We start from the raw sequence: 13,987 nt of genomic DNA, 5'->3' as shown, positions 1-13,987 counted from the left end.
CTGCAGAGAGTGCATCACTGAGACAGGCTAGTCAGCAGTTGCTCTCTCTGTATGACCTCTGGTACTGATCGTTATCCACGTGCAGGGAGAAAACACTAGTTATTAGTGGGCTACTCTTCCTTCAGAGGGCCCAAATGAGGTAGTGTGTGAACATAAAGACCAAAGCCTTAAAATTTTTTATATTTACTTTAGACTCATGGTTGATGAAACTAAGTTTGGTAAGGTACAATGGGTCGGTGTAACAGGCCAAAAAAATCACTTTCTCATTTTTATTTTTTCATTGTTGAATATTTTTTATTTCCCACATGGTTCTTGTGAATTTTCTGTAATGATTCTTTGCCTATTTTTGTATTGTATTACTAATTTTAAATGGATTTTATAAGTACTCTGCATATTAGGAATAATTACCCTTTTATCACCATTTTTCATTTGCTTTATGTGAAAACAGCTCTATTGCCATATAATTAACATACAATAAACTTCATATTTTTAAATTTTATGCTCTCATAAGTGGGAACATTTATACACTTGTGAGATCATCATATCAGTTAAGATAATGAACATATCCATCGTCCTCAAAAGTTAGTTTGTGTACCTTTAAATCATACCCTAGTTCCCTCTTGCTCTCAGCAACTGCTATGAATTATTTTGTATATCCCAGAATTGTGCATAAACAAAGCAGTGTATGCCATGTATTCTTTTGCTCTGGTTTTTTTCATTCATAATTACTTTGAGATTAATCTTTATTGTAGTGTTTATCAGTAGTTATAGTGTTTATTGCTGACTGTTGTTTCAGTGTGTGGATATACCAGTTTGTTGATTATTTCTTCTGTTGATAGACATTTAGCTTGTATCCAGTTTTTAGTTATTGCAAATAAAGCCGCTCTAAGAATTCATGGTCAAGTCTTTATTTAGACATAAGCTTTCATTTCCTTTAAATTCCTAAGATTACAAGGACAATATCGTATTGCAGATGTATAACTTCTTAAGCTGCAAATCTGTTCTCTAAAGTAGTCATGCTATTACATTCCCACCAGTAATGTAGAGATGTGCCTGTATCTCCAGGTCTTTGCCAAATTTGAAATGATCAATCTTTTTAATTGTAGCCATTCTGATAGATGTGCAGTACTGTTTCAATGAGGTTTTAACTTACTTGTTCTTAGTGACTAATGAGGTTGAGTCTACCTTCTTTTGCATGCTTATCATCCTGATACCATATTTAGTTTAGTGACGGTCCAGATCTTTTGCCCAGTTTTTAAGTTATCTTATTTGTTTTTCTGATTTTTTACTTATTAATCTGAGAGTTCTGTATACAAGTTTTATATCTGATGTATTATTTGTTAGATATTTTCCTCCAGTCTTTGGGTTGTCTTTTAATTGTTTTAACAGTTCAAAGAACAAACGTTTGGAATTTTGAAGTTCATATTACCAATATGTTCTTTTATGGATTTTATTATTGAACATAAGAAATCTTTGCTTAATCCAGGCTCATAAAAGTATTTTTCTTCATTTAGTTCTAGATGTTTTATAGTTTTAGGTTTTACATTTAGATCTGTGCTTCATTTTGAGTTATTTTTTGTGCATGGTATACAGTTGGATGGGTTCATTTTTTTACACATGAAAATCCAGCTCTTCCCCTACCATTTATTGAAAAGACTGACCTTTCTTCACTGAATTGCCTTCACACTTTGTCTATACATGCTGTGTTCTCTATTCTGTTACATAGATCTCTTTATCTTCATACTAATAGCATTACTTAATTTTTGTGTATTGATCTCATATCCTACAATTCAGCTAAAGTCAATGTTTAATTCTAGTGGCTTGTATTTTAAATTCCATTCAGAGTTTTTACCCAGATGTAGGCCCAGGATCCAAGAGTGAGTCATCTTTTAGATTGTATCTCTTACATGGCTCCCTTTTCTCAACCCAGTCTTAGTATTACGTGGACACTAGTATTTCTTGCAAAGGTTTTTTTTTTTCTCTTTTGTACATTTTGTGCATTTTTTTGATAATTGCAAGCAGAAGAGAAAAATCTAGTTCCTTTTACTTCATTTTTGCCAGAAATAGAATAATTCTATTACCTGTCATTTACTTTTTATTTTTATTGTGGTAGTGTTTATTTTAATGAAGATTCTTTAATGTTCTTGTAGCAAAATCTGTCCTATTTGTCCAAAAAATGTTGACAATTCTTAATCTTTTCTGACTCATGTAACTCTTTGATGGATAATCTGATCAAAGTAATTAATCTCCTTTTCAAAACATTTCTCCACACATTTCTGTGTGTAACTTGTACAGAATCTCTGAAGGCTCATCACTGATTCCATGCTTTGATTCCGTATTTTGAGATTTCTTCCTTTCAGGTCGTGTTTAGAAAGGCCCTCTATTTTGAGATTATGCAGTTAAGGACTTCCTTCCCTGCTTCTTTGCTTTCTTCCTTCCCTCCCTCCCTTCCTCCCTTCATTCTTCTTCCCTCCCTTCCTTTCTTCTTTTCACAGTATCAGGGATTGCACCCAGGACCTTTGCACTGAGCTACATCCCCAGCATTTTTTTTAAGACATGATCTTGCTAACTACTAATAGAAAAATTCATTTTAAGTTATTCTACTTCATTAGATGAAATAATGTAAAGCACTTTAGAATGATAATTATATCATTGTAGAAATATGATAAATATAGTAAAATTGAAAATGTTGAATTATACTTACATTATGATATTTAATCTAAAATGTATGTACAAAGATTAGAAGAGATACAGAAATGTAAAAACAGTTTTAGGGAGATGGTTTGTGAATAATTATTTTTAATATTTTATCATTTCTCTTAGGCCTTGAATTTTTTTATTATGTTTTCTCTATGCAGATATGTAAATGTAGGCTCCCATTTAAATCTGTGTAACTTTCAAGGCTAAAGTATAGTACTGCCTGGCACGAAATTGTAATATTATTATATTTCTTTCCTTTTGGTTTTATAGTAAATAATAATTTTACATTTTGCCAGTCATGTTGTCTTCTTCTAACCCACTATTTAAAATATATTATTCAATCCCGGTACAATAAATAAATAAAATATACTATGCAAAGTCTGATCATTTGTTGAATGCTGCAATTTCATGCCTTAATTATTGTGCTTTTGCTATGATAATTTGAACTAATTTTGGATTTATTATTTCAGTAGCCCAGCAGGAGGCTAAAATGTTCAGATGCTACAGTGCAACATTGCCATTACCTGGAAAACACCAAAGTCAAGATGCTCTGTGTACCTGTCCTAAATTACCTCAGCAAGGCTCTTTTCAGATTGGTGAATTTGTACACACTGAAAATTCTTCCCCAAAGATGCAGATAGTGAAACAGAGACTTGAAACTGTCACAGTACGTTTAATTATTTTATACAGTTGGTATTTTAGAATCATTTCTTTCATGTTTTACTTTGGCGTGTCAATAAATTTTAATGAAGTAAGTTAATTTCTCAAAACTAGGTTTCCTTATACTTTTGTAGTTTCTTTCAGGTATTTGTTCTACAATCATTAATTGCAGTAGACAGACTAAATCTAGGATAATATATCATGCTGTCCTGGTATGATATCTCCATAAAGACCAGGGAGGGCTCTGAATCAGAAGACCACACCTAGGACTTGATGCATGAGTTTGATTCTATCTTCTAGGAAATGAAGAGAAACTGGCCATCTTAGCCCTGCTCAGTAAGATTGCTGAAGTTCAAGATGGGAGTTTAAGATAGGACCACTTTCTGAAAGGACAGATAGTATGCAGACAAATAATTTCTCCCAGGCATTCAAGTCCCATAAAATCTTGCCTAAAATCTCATGTTTCCTTCACTGGTTCTCAAACTTCATTGTGCATCAGAATAACCAGGCAGGTTTGTTGATGCTCAGCTTGCCAGGCTCCATCCCCAGGGTATGTGACTCAGTAGGTCTAGGTGGCCCTGTAATTTTTTGTTTCTGTGAAGTTGGTCAGAGGACCATATGTTGAGAATAGCTAGTCTAGTTCACAGTCCTTATCTGTGAGTTTCAGGGCCTTATCTAAATTGCAAGCTCCTTGAAGGCAATTCTAATACTGTCTTTATATCTGGTCTGCATAACTGATTTTTCTTAACTAACAAGTAGATGTATGTGGTGAGTTAGGAAAAACAGAATTTTGAAACTTCCTTTTACACAAACAGCATTTTTTATTTTGGCCATTTTTTTCTGGGTCTTCATTTCAGGGAAATCAGTCTATCCCTTCAATTTTGTCTTCCCAAAGCTTTCCTATTGTTGACATTTTCCTAACTCATGATCTTCCTCCTTGATTTCCTATTCTGTAATTTGCATTGCCTTATGTGTCACCATACAGCCATGTACTGACTACCTGACTACCTACTTTCAACCTCTGCCTCTGGCTAAGACCAGCCAGGCCCTCTACACCTGTACACAACTTCTGTAGAATTGGTGACCAGGTATAACTTGGCTTTGCAGGTTGGGCTTCACCAGTTGGAGTAAAGAAAACTCACTTACCTCAAATATTTAGTAATTACCTGCTACATTTAAGACCCTCCAGGGAATACTAAAATGTTAAACACTTGGCCTCAAATTCCATCAGGTCTTCTAGTTGATAACAAATATTCAACTATAATGTAAGGCAGGGTCTTTTAATAATCCACTTATATAATGCTCACATGGCCTTCTTTAATGTAATAGCCTTTTAAGATAGGCATGATTTATTACTACCTTTGTGTTGTATACAAAGAAACCATCTTGGTTCAAAAAATAGATAAAAGTTTTGTGGTTTTATATGTTGAAATACTGTATGTATAATCTCCCATGCTATTTTTCGAAACATTTCTAAGTTTATGAAAAAGTAGTAACTAATTTTTTCATTGTATAATTGTTGAGCCTTTACTACTGCTAAAATGGTGTGGAACATTTTATAAAAGCTAGTGAAAGAGGCCAAAAGGTCAGTAGAATAAAAGCAAGAGAAATTATTACCCAAATTAACATTGTTTAATGAAAAGGAATAGTCAACAATATTGAATATCTCAGGAGTAAATTACACTGACAACCCAAAAAGGTAAACATAGAAACAGAAGATACTGCTTCAGTCCAATAGACCAAATAATAAGAATGTCTAAATTTACCAGAAATAAGCTTAGGCCCTGCACACAAACCACTGGATAGCCTAAGGTTGAAAAAATAAATCTCACTTAAGTCACGAATGCCATTAAAAAGATGTGCATTGCAAGCATATTTTAAATGATTTATTCTAGGAAACAATATTTTAGATTGTGTCTTCAATAAAATACAGTGAATCAGAGATTTACTAATTAAAAACCATCTGAAATTTTGATTTTAAAAGACATCTGGCTAAGGTAAGAAAGAATTTAAAGACAAAATTCAGTTAATTGCACATTGCAAATTGTGAAGGGAAAAGTTCACACTTAAAAATATCAGATCAATAGCCTGAAGAACTAATTTCAGAAGCATGCCTATATATGTAGTAGAAAAGAGATAGTTGGAAACTATGGTTAAGAACATAGCTTTAGAGCTCCAGTGCTAAGTACATATATACTGTGTATGTACAAGCTCCAAACTATGCCTGCCTTGCAACTCTGGATAAATTAAGTAACCTCAATTGTTCTCATTTGTAAAATGGGGATTCTATTAGGATTCAGCGAGATTGTGTAAATGAATATCTTTACAGGTGTCTGATACATATTACCATTGATAAAGGTTAGTTTTTATTGTTGATAATGAAAGAAGAGATGAATATGAACATAAGATAGACTGTGCATGTGGTTGATTGGTGTTGTTAAAGGAGAGACTGGAGTGTGTGAAAAAATTCCTCAGGGATCCTGGTAGAAAAAAACGGTTATCAAGAGAAAGCAGCAAGTTCAACCAAAGGGCCTAAGTAATCAAAAGTCACAAGATTAAAAAAAAAAGGAAAGTGGAGAGGGAGTATAGCAGCAGAGAAGGAAGCCACAGAAAATACAAGGAGAATGAGAAGGAAGGAGTATAAGGAGGAAAGAAATGTATATAATATCGCATTAACTTTCCATTAATGTTTTTCTGAGGACCAATGATGCTCAGTACTTTTTCACATGCTTATTGGTTTATTTCAGTTCAACTAATAAAAACTGGTAAAGATCTCATCAGTCCAAATTTTGAGAAGAAATGTGGTTCCTTTTGAAAGAAGCAGGCCTCAGAAAAATTCATGAGCCAATCCTGTTCATTTAGCCAAACCTACAGAGGAAGCCATAAAACAGACTTCAGATAAAGAGAAGAGCAGTGGCCCTATTTATCAGAAAAGGCTAATCCCCCAGAAGCTGAATGGAGACCTCATCCAAGGAAATAAACAAGTGGTAATTAACTATATAGATGTTCAGCCTATGTCATCAGAGAACGGCAAATTAAAACAACAATGAGCTACAATTATACTCCTATTAGGTTGACTAAAACCTGAAGCACTGAAAATATCAAATGCTGCAAAAATGTGAAGCAACTGATCTCTCGTTCTTTGCTGTGGGAATGCACAATGAAAGCGCCACTTTGCAATATAGTCTGACAGTATCTTAAAAAATTAAAAATGTTGCTACACAAGTACTAACCAGGCCTAACCTTACCTAGCTTCAGAGATCAGTCAAGATTGACCACACACAGTGGAATACTACTCATCCATAAAAGGAAGAAATCCTGTCATATGCAGCAAAGTGGATGGAAACAGTGATCATAATGAGTGAAATGAACCAGATACAGAAAGACAAATAGCACAGAGTTTCACTCCAATGTGCAACCTAAAGAACACTGATCTACAGAACTAGTGAGCAGAGTAGTGCTAACCAGGAACCAGGGAAAGCACAGGAGGAGAGGGTGAGGAGAGTTTGCTTGATAGCTGCAAAGTCACAGCCAGATAGGAGGAGTAGGTGTGGGTGTTCTACTGGACAGAGGATAATGGCAGCTAACATTATGGTGCTGTATAATTCAAAATAACTAGAAAAGATTTGAATGTTCCCATCATAAAACAATGATAAGTGTTTAAGATCATCAGTAACATAAGTATCTTAACTTGATCATTATGGTTGTATCAATGTGCCACAATATGACATTGTACTTCACAAAGGTATATAATTACTATCAATAAAAATTCTAAATGTGTTCTATTAAAATAAACGGTCATCTACATAGGAACTAGTTCACTATCTTTACATTTCTCCAGAGGAGCAGGTGAGAGAAGAAAGTAATAATGAAGCTAGTTTTTGTCTTGCCAGATATTGAAACATAATATAAAGCCAAAAATACTAACAGCTTGATACGAGTTCATAAAGATAGATAAATTAGTGGGAAAAGATTAATTATTCCATGTTAACTCTGAGTTAACTGAAAAATGCAGTCAGTGTACATCTGCATCTTAGGTCACACGTGAAAATCAAATCCTCAAAGACCAATCAATTATAAATATCAAAATAAAAACCAGGGTAAAATGCTGACAAACATTTCTATTATGTAAATGGATACAAGTCTTGCTAATCTTTAAAGGATTAGAAAATCATCCTCCAAAATATTGACAGACTATTAGTGTAGAATTTTTAAGTTTCTATATTAAAAGAAAAGTATGTGCATATGTATATGTATATATATATGTATATATATGTATATGTATATATATGTATGTATATGTATATATATATATGTATATATATGTATACACACACATGCACACACAACAAATACTATCCCTGGGAAAATATTTATATAAAACATACCAAAAGACCTCCCAGAGGGATACAATTCATTCTCTATTTTCAGATCCAGAAATTTGCTCTTATCAGTGCATCCATAATTGATCCTAATCTATTCACAATTTCTTAGAATACTGTATTAAAAGTAATCAGTCCTACAAAAAGTTGTCTTATATAAACTAGGATCCATGAGAAAAGCTTATAAAAGTTTCTTGAGTGTTTCCAGCTGCTGAAACATTCAAGACTGCTTTCCTAATCTAAAGTTAACTTGAACTCAGGTTAGTAATCACTAAGGTGCTTGTTAAATAGTCATACGTGTCGGGATTGGATTAGTTTTGAAAATGTTTTATGCCAGTTTTGAGGAAGACTGATGAATTTTCTCTACCCCACAAGAGATTTTTACCTTATAGTAATTAATGGTAACTAACATCTGTTTCATATTAGTAATAATTGACATATTTTTGGCACTGTTCTAAGTGCTTTACCTTTTTATTAGATCCAGTCTTCAAACTATCCTGCAGAGCAGTAGAGGGACTAGTATTATCCCCACTTTCCAGAAGAGCAGCTTGTGGGCTGCGGAGATCAAGCAGCATTACCAAGGTCACACGGGTAGTAAGCATTGATGGTGGATTCAGTCCAGGTAGTTGGATTCCCAGGTCCACCATCTTTTTTACTGTTTCCTTTTAGTATTCCAATATCCTTTAGATTTGTCCATTATAGAAGTACCTATTCCTTAGAAGTTTCTGGATAAAAAAATTCATGTGCTCTTTCAATTGTCTTTTTTGTTAAACCCCGTGTTATTTACTCCCCATTTTCTCTAGTTCTGTACTAGCCTAATGATATATACTGGTTAACCCTCACTGGACTTGAAAATTTTGGTGTCTACTTAGCAAATTTTTAAATTGTCCATTACACATCGACTTATACTGTCTTGTCTTTTGAAAATGATCTCTTCTTGGCCTTGTCTCATGAATTATAGGCATTTCTTTTTTAGCTTTTTAAAATATTAAGTCATATTCTTTATCATTGTATGGTGTTTATGATATTTCATCTGATAAAATAATTAATATGGAAATTTAGGGCCGGGGATTTAGCTCAGTGGTTTCGCCGCCTGCTGTGCAAGTGCAAGGACCCAAGTTCAATCCTCAGTACCAAAAAAAAAAAAAAAAAATGGAAATTTAATTTTGAGTATTAATATTATTTATAGAGACAATGATATAATACAGTTAATTCAGAGTATACCTTTGAGACTTGTTAGTGTTCTAGGACAGAATTTTGGCATTTATGCCAGTTTATTGAGGAGACAAATTTTTCTTGAGAGAAATACATAGGCGCTCAGTGGTCTGTTACTCAGTTACCTTGTTAGCTTTAGCAAGCCAGATTTCTATGAACATGTCATTAAGTCTCTAATACATACTCTTTCCTCCCTCCTGGAAATAATGCAGAGTAACAACTGTAGGCTGATTTTAAAAATACTTACAAGTCCTGATTTTGGTTATTATAAAGAGTGACATCTGAATTTATTGGTTCGTTACTTGAATGAAATTATGAATACTTCTTTACTGTATTTCTTTTAGGAGGTGATACGATCCTGTGCTGTAAAAGTGAGTAGTTTTTATTATTAGGAGATAACTTTAAAACTCTCATTTTCATTGTAATGTACCAAAGAATTGAAATGCATCATTATAGAGTTTATAACTTTGCAAATTTTTACAAAAGTTAATCTGATACAGATTCCTTATTGGAGTTTAATCTATCAAGGAATTATAATACTTGAATCTGAGAATTCAGTAAGAGTGACTATTTAGCAAGCAGTTTCACAATTTTTAAGGACACAATTCTAAAACTTAAGTGATTGTGATATATTGTATAGTACTTTCAGTACAGGACCAGCAAGGTCATTTCATTCACTGAGATAAGTTTTACATAGTATTTAATATCTAAGAAACATCAACCAATACTGTTGCAGGTGTATGCTGAGTAAATAGTATTGAAATGCGCAGCAGCAAGATGTTAAAGATTTGTTGTGATAATACTCTCAACATTTACCACTCTTTCATGCTTCTTTTCCCATTTAACAATATAACAGTCCTGAGGGAAAGGTTTTAGAAAGGAGGAAACAGACTTACTGAGGTCAAGTGATTTGTCCTAAGCCCAAATTTAATCTAAAGAAATATAGTATGCAAAAAGGCTCATGTTTAAATAGTTTCAACCAAAATGTATTTGAAAACACAAAGCAGCTATCCTCCTTTTACAACTAAGGCTATTTTACGTGTAACTTTTAACTCAGTTGTTGAGAAAATTAGTTCAAGAGTTGGAATGGCACTGTGTTTTTATCCTTATCTCCTCTGTCCACTTTCAGAATTTACTTGAATAAGGGCTGGGGATGTACCTCAGTGGCATCGTGCCTGCCTGGTAAGCGCAAGGTCCTGAGCTTAATCCCTGGTACCAAAAAAAAATTTACTTGATGGGCTGGGGATTTAGCTCAGTGGTTCCACCACCTGCCTTGCAAGCGCAAGGTCCCGAGTTTGATCTCTGGTACCAAAAAAAAAAAAATGACTTGAATACAGACTCATCATTTGTCAAGTGTAAGTACAGTATATATAATGAAGTAAAGGAAAGGTATTCAAAAAGAAAAATATTAGAACGGTGTTAATGTGTTCAGAGCCTGCTTCATATAGTGTCAATACAGAGAAAAAAAGTTTTTAATCAGAATACGTACTGCAGTGTGACAGACACATGGAAATGGTGAGCTGTTGCTTTTTTCCTCATGGGGCATTTAATAGAAGAAATATATCAGAAAGTACTGGGCTTACCCCATCACTGAGCTTCCAGTATCAGTCAGGAGCCATCACTTTTTACCTAATTATCACAAATCAACAGGATATTGAATATAGACAAGGGGAAGGAAGATGGGGAGAAAAAAAGAGAACAAGCTATATTCTGACTTAAGCTGCAGATGTTCAGGAAACATGTTCCTGATAGTAGTGATGGGTGTAATGATTGTAAGCTCCAAGATTACTAAATCTTCTTAAGTGTGCATGATATATAAAAGTGTAGGGGGCTTGAAGAGGGGAATGAGATAAAATTTTTAAAAATTAAAAAACATTTAAAAAGATAAAAAGTGAAAGAATAGAAATAGTTTATTTTCTGACTAGCAATTCAAAATTATTTCTTACTGTTTTGTTTTGTTTGTTTTTGGTACTGGGGATCAAACTGAGGACCTTGTGCTTGCGGGGCAGACACCAGAACCACTCAGCTAAATCCCCGGCCCTCTTAATTGTTTTTTAAACAAATATATACCCTCCTTTTGGAATGCTACCTGAATGTCCAGGGAGTAAAGTATGCTGTGCTCATTTTGCCAGTCTTATGGAGAATGTCCTTTACTAATCTAGAAACTCCCTGAAGGTGATAGACCATGTCATTCATCTTTGTAACCCTAGTATTTAACAAGTTAGAGAGACTGCTCTTGGAAAAATTAGTACATATTTGGAAATTAATTAACATCTGGGAAGATCAACTATATTAATGTCTTCAGTTATTCTTTTTAATAACAGTTTTACTGAGATATAATTCACACACTATAATATTTACTTAGAGTACAGTTTACAGCTTTTTACTATGCCATCCCCACTTTGATTTTCAACTTTTCACCACTCCAGAGTGAAACTCTACTTCTTAGTAGCCATCCCCAATCCTGCACATCTACATACCCACGTCACAAACTCATGACAACCACTGATGTGTTTTGTGTTTATTTCCCCATTCTGAACATCTCACATAAATGGAAGCATGTAATATGTTGTCATTTTTAACCAGCTGCTTTTACTCAAAATAATTTTTTCCAAGATTCCTCCATTTGCAACATGTATCAATATTACTTCTTAATGACAAATAAGATTCCATTGTACAAAAAGGTTACATTTTGTTAATCTATCAGTTTATAAACATTTGGGTTGTTTCTACTTTTTAGCTGCATATTTTTTTTAAAATTTGCTGCTTATGGGCATGTATGTATAAGTTTTGTGTGGACATATGTTTTTATTTCTCTGTGGTTTGTATCTAGAAGTGAAATCGCTGAGTTGTATGCTAATGCTTATTTAACATTTTTGAGAAACTGCCAAACTATCTTCCATACTGGCTGTTCCATTTTAGAATCCCACAAGGTATGGGTCTTCTAGTTTCTCCTTATTCTAACCAACATTTGTATTCTTTGTATTCATTTTTATTATGTCAATCCTAGTGAGTGAGGATTGGTTTTTCTAATTGTGATTTTTATTTTCCTTTTGCTAGTGACTAATAATGTTAAATATTTTTGATGTTGAACATTTCTATGGAGAAGTATTTTCTAAGTGAATTTTTATCTTTGTAAAATTTCCTTTTAGTGGTTCTTTAAATATACTTGATGTAAGTTCTTATCAGATGGATAATCTGAATGCTTTATCCTTTTTGTGGATTCTTTTCACTTTCTTTTTTTTTTTTTTTTTGGTACCGGGGATCGAACTTGGTCACTTGGTCTTTTCACTTTCTTGATGATGTCCTTTGAAGTGAAAAGGTTTTAATTTGGGTGAAATTTATAGTATTTTTTGCTTGTCCATGTAGCATAAATAAGGAAACATTATATAACTTTTTGTCTTATTTAGGTCTGTGATTCTTTTGACTTTTTTCTTTTCTTTCTTTTTCTTTTTCTTTTCTTTCCTTTTTTTTTTTTTTTGTAGGTTTTTTGAGACAGAATTTTGCTATGTAGTTCAGGCTGGCCTTAAACTTGCAGGGATCCTCCTGCCTCAGGCTCCCAAGTGCTGCGATTACAAGCGCGCACCACAACACCCATTGCCTTGACTTGATTTTTATATATGATGTGCCCACCAAGTTTCCTTCTATTGCATGTGGCTATCCAGTTATCTTAGCACCACTTATTAAAAAGAATGTTCTTTCCCCATTGAATGCTCTTGCCACCCTGGTCAAAACTTTTTAATCTTAACAACAGAATATATTTATACATTTTCTCATCTATTAGATAATAAATTTTCACCAGGTGTTTCATAAATAAGATTTTTCTTTCCTAAATCCAACCATGTTTTTACATTGTTCAAAGCTCATCTTTTTCTGCTAAAATTTTTTAAGCAAATATTTATTGAGTACCTACCAAATATTTTTTCAAGGTGCTTGTGATGTAACTGTGAACAAGAACATTTTATTGTATGGAGACAAAGGAAATAAATAAGGTAACTTCATATAATAGATATGAAGAAAATGAAATAGGTCCATGGTACAAAGAATAACAGGAAGTGGAGGCTGCCCTCAGGAGGATGATCACAGAGGCCTTTCACAGAGAAACATTTGACAAGGAGTTAGTCCTTTCCTCCCGCAGTCAGCTAACCACGAGAAAAAAAAACAAAAAGAGGAGAGAGATGGACAGTGTCAGAGGCCCAGGGCGACATTCATTTTAGATTTAGTGTTATGGTAAGACAGGTTTCATTGTATCTGGTTGCAGAATAAAAGGTTGAGGTATATGGATAGCAGTTGCGTGCTATTTTTGAAGGAATTTACTTTTTAATGAAACTTAAAAGGAGTTATAGAATTATAGGGAGAGTTGTTTTGTTTGCACTTCTTCCTCTGACAGTAAAAATAAAAAGATGAAGGTAGTTTCAAGAGGTATAATTTTTCATAGGTTTGGAAAAGAAGAGTTGAAAACCAAAGATATAGGGCAGTATATGGAGAAATAAAGGAGGCAAAGAACTGAAGAAAACTTAAGCTGCCTTAAGATAAATTGCCTTATACTTGAAGGCACTTTGCTGAATAATTGAACCCAACTAAATCTTAATTTTAAACTTCACCCAGAGGAATCATCAGTACTTTTTGAACCACCAGACTTTGGTAGCTGTTGGAGCTCAGAAAATCTTGATTAAATGTTGCAAAATAAAACTTCATAATGACTGCTTTAAGTTTGAATTTTGTTTTTAGTTCATGTAGAAGTGAACTGGTGCAGGGGTGAGATTTCTTGGCCCCTTTTTTTTTTTTTTGGTACCAGTGATGGAACTCGGGTCCTTGTGCTTGCTAGGCAGGCAGCGGAACCACTGACCTAAATCACTGTAAAGAATTTCTTCAGCAGATGGGCTGGGCATTAAGCTCAGTGGTACTGCCCGCTGCCTCACAAACGCAAAGTCCTGAGTTCGATCCCCAGTACCAAAAAAAAAAAAAAAAACAGAATCCCTTCAGCAGTTCCTTCTGATTCCTTCACTTTTCTTGGCTTAAAAAAAAAA

At 33.8% G+C, this 13,987-nt stretch overlaps 1 protein-coding gene across 16 annotated transcripts in view; it reads left to right on the top strand.

The window, feature by feature from the left end:
- Ahi1 (Abelson helper integration site 1) overlaps window positions 1–13,987 on the top strand; it is a 212,360-nt gene that overhangs the window by 75,145 nt on the left and 123,228 nt on the right. For 13 of the 16 annotated variants that reach the window (XM_087190016.1, XM_087190015.1, XM_087190014.1 and 10 more), the window contains exons 18-19: window positions 3,171–3,367; window positions 9,302–9,328. In XM_087190016.1, coding sequence (XP_087046142.1) covers window positions 3,171–3,367; window positions 9,302–9,328 — 224 coding nt within the window. Of the gene's footprint in view, window positions 1–3,170; window positions 3,368–6,107; window positions 7,553–9,301; window positions 9,329–13,987 lie in introns of those variants that run through there. The other 3 variants (XM_087190009.1, XM_087190017.1, XM_087190018.1) reach the window with 3 other exon arrangements.

Source organism: Heterocephalus glaber, unplaced genomic scaffold, assembly GCF_053883595.1.
Source record: "Heterocephalus glaber isolate CG9 unplaced genomic scaffold, H.glaber_assembly_v1.0 deba00001550, whole genome shotgun sequence".
Taxonomy (NCBI): Eukaryota; Metazoa; Chordata; class Mammalia; order Rodentia; family Bathyergidae; genus Heterocephalus; species Heterocephalus glaber.
This window is presented reverse-complemented; position numbering and strand designations above follow the sequence as displayed.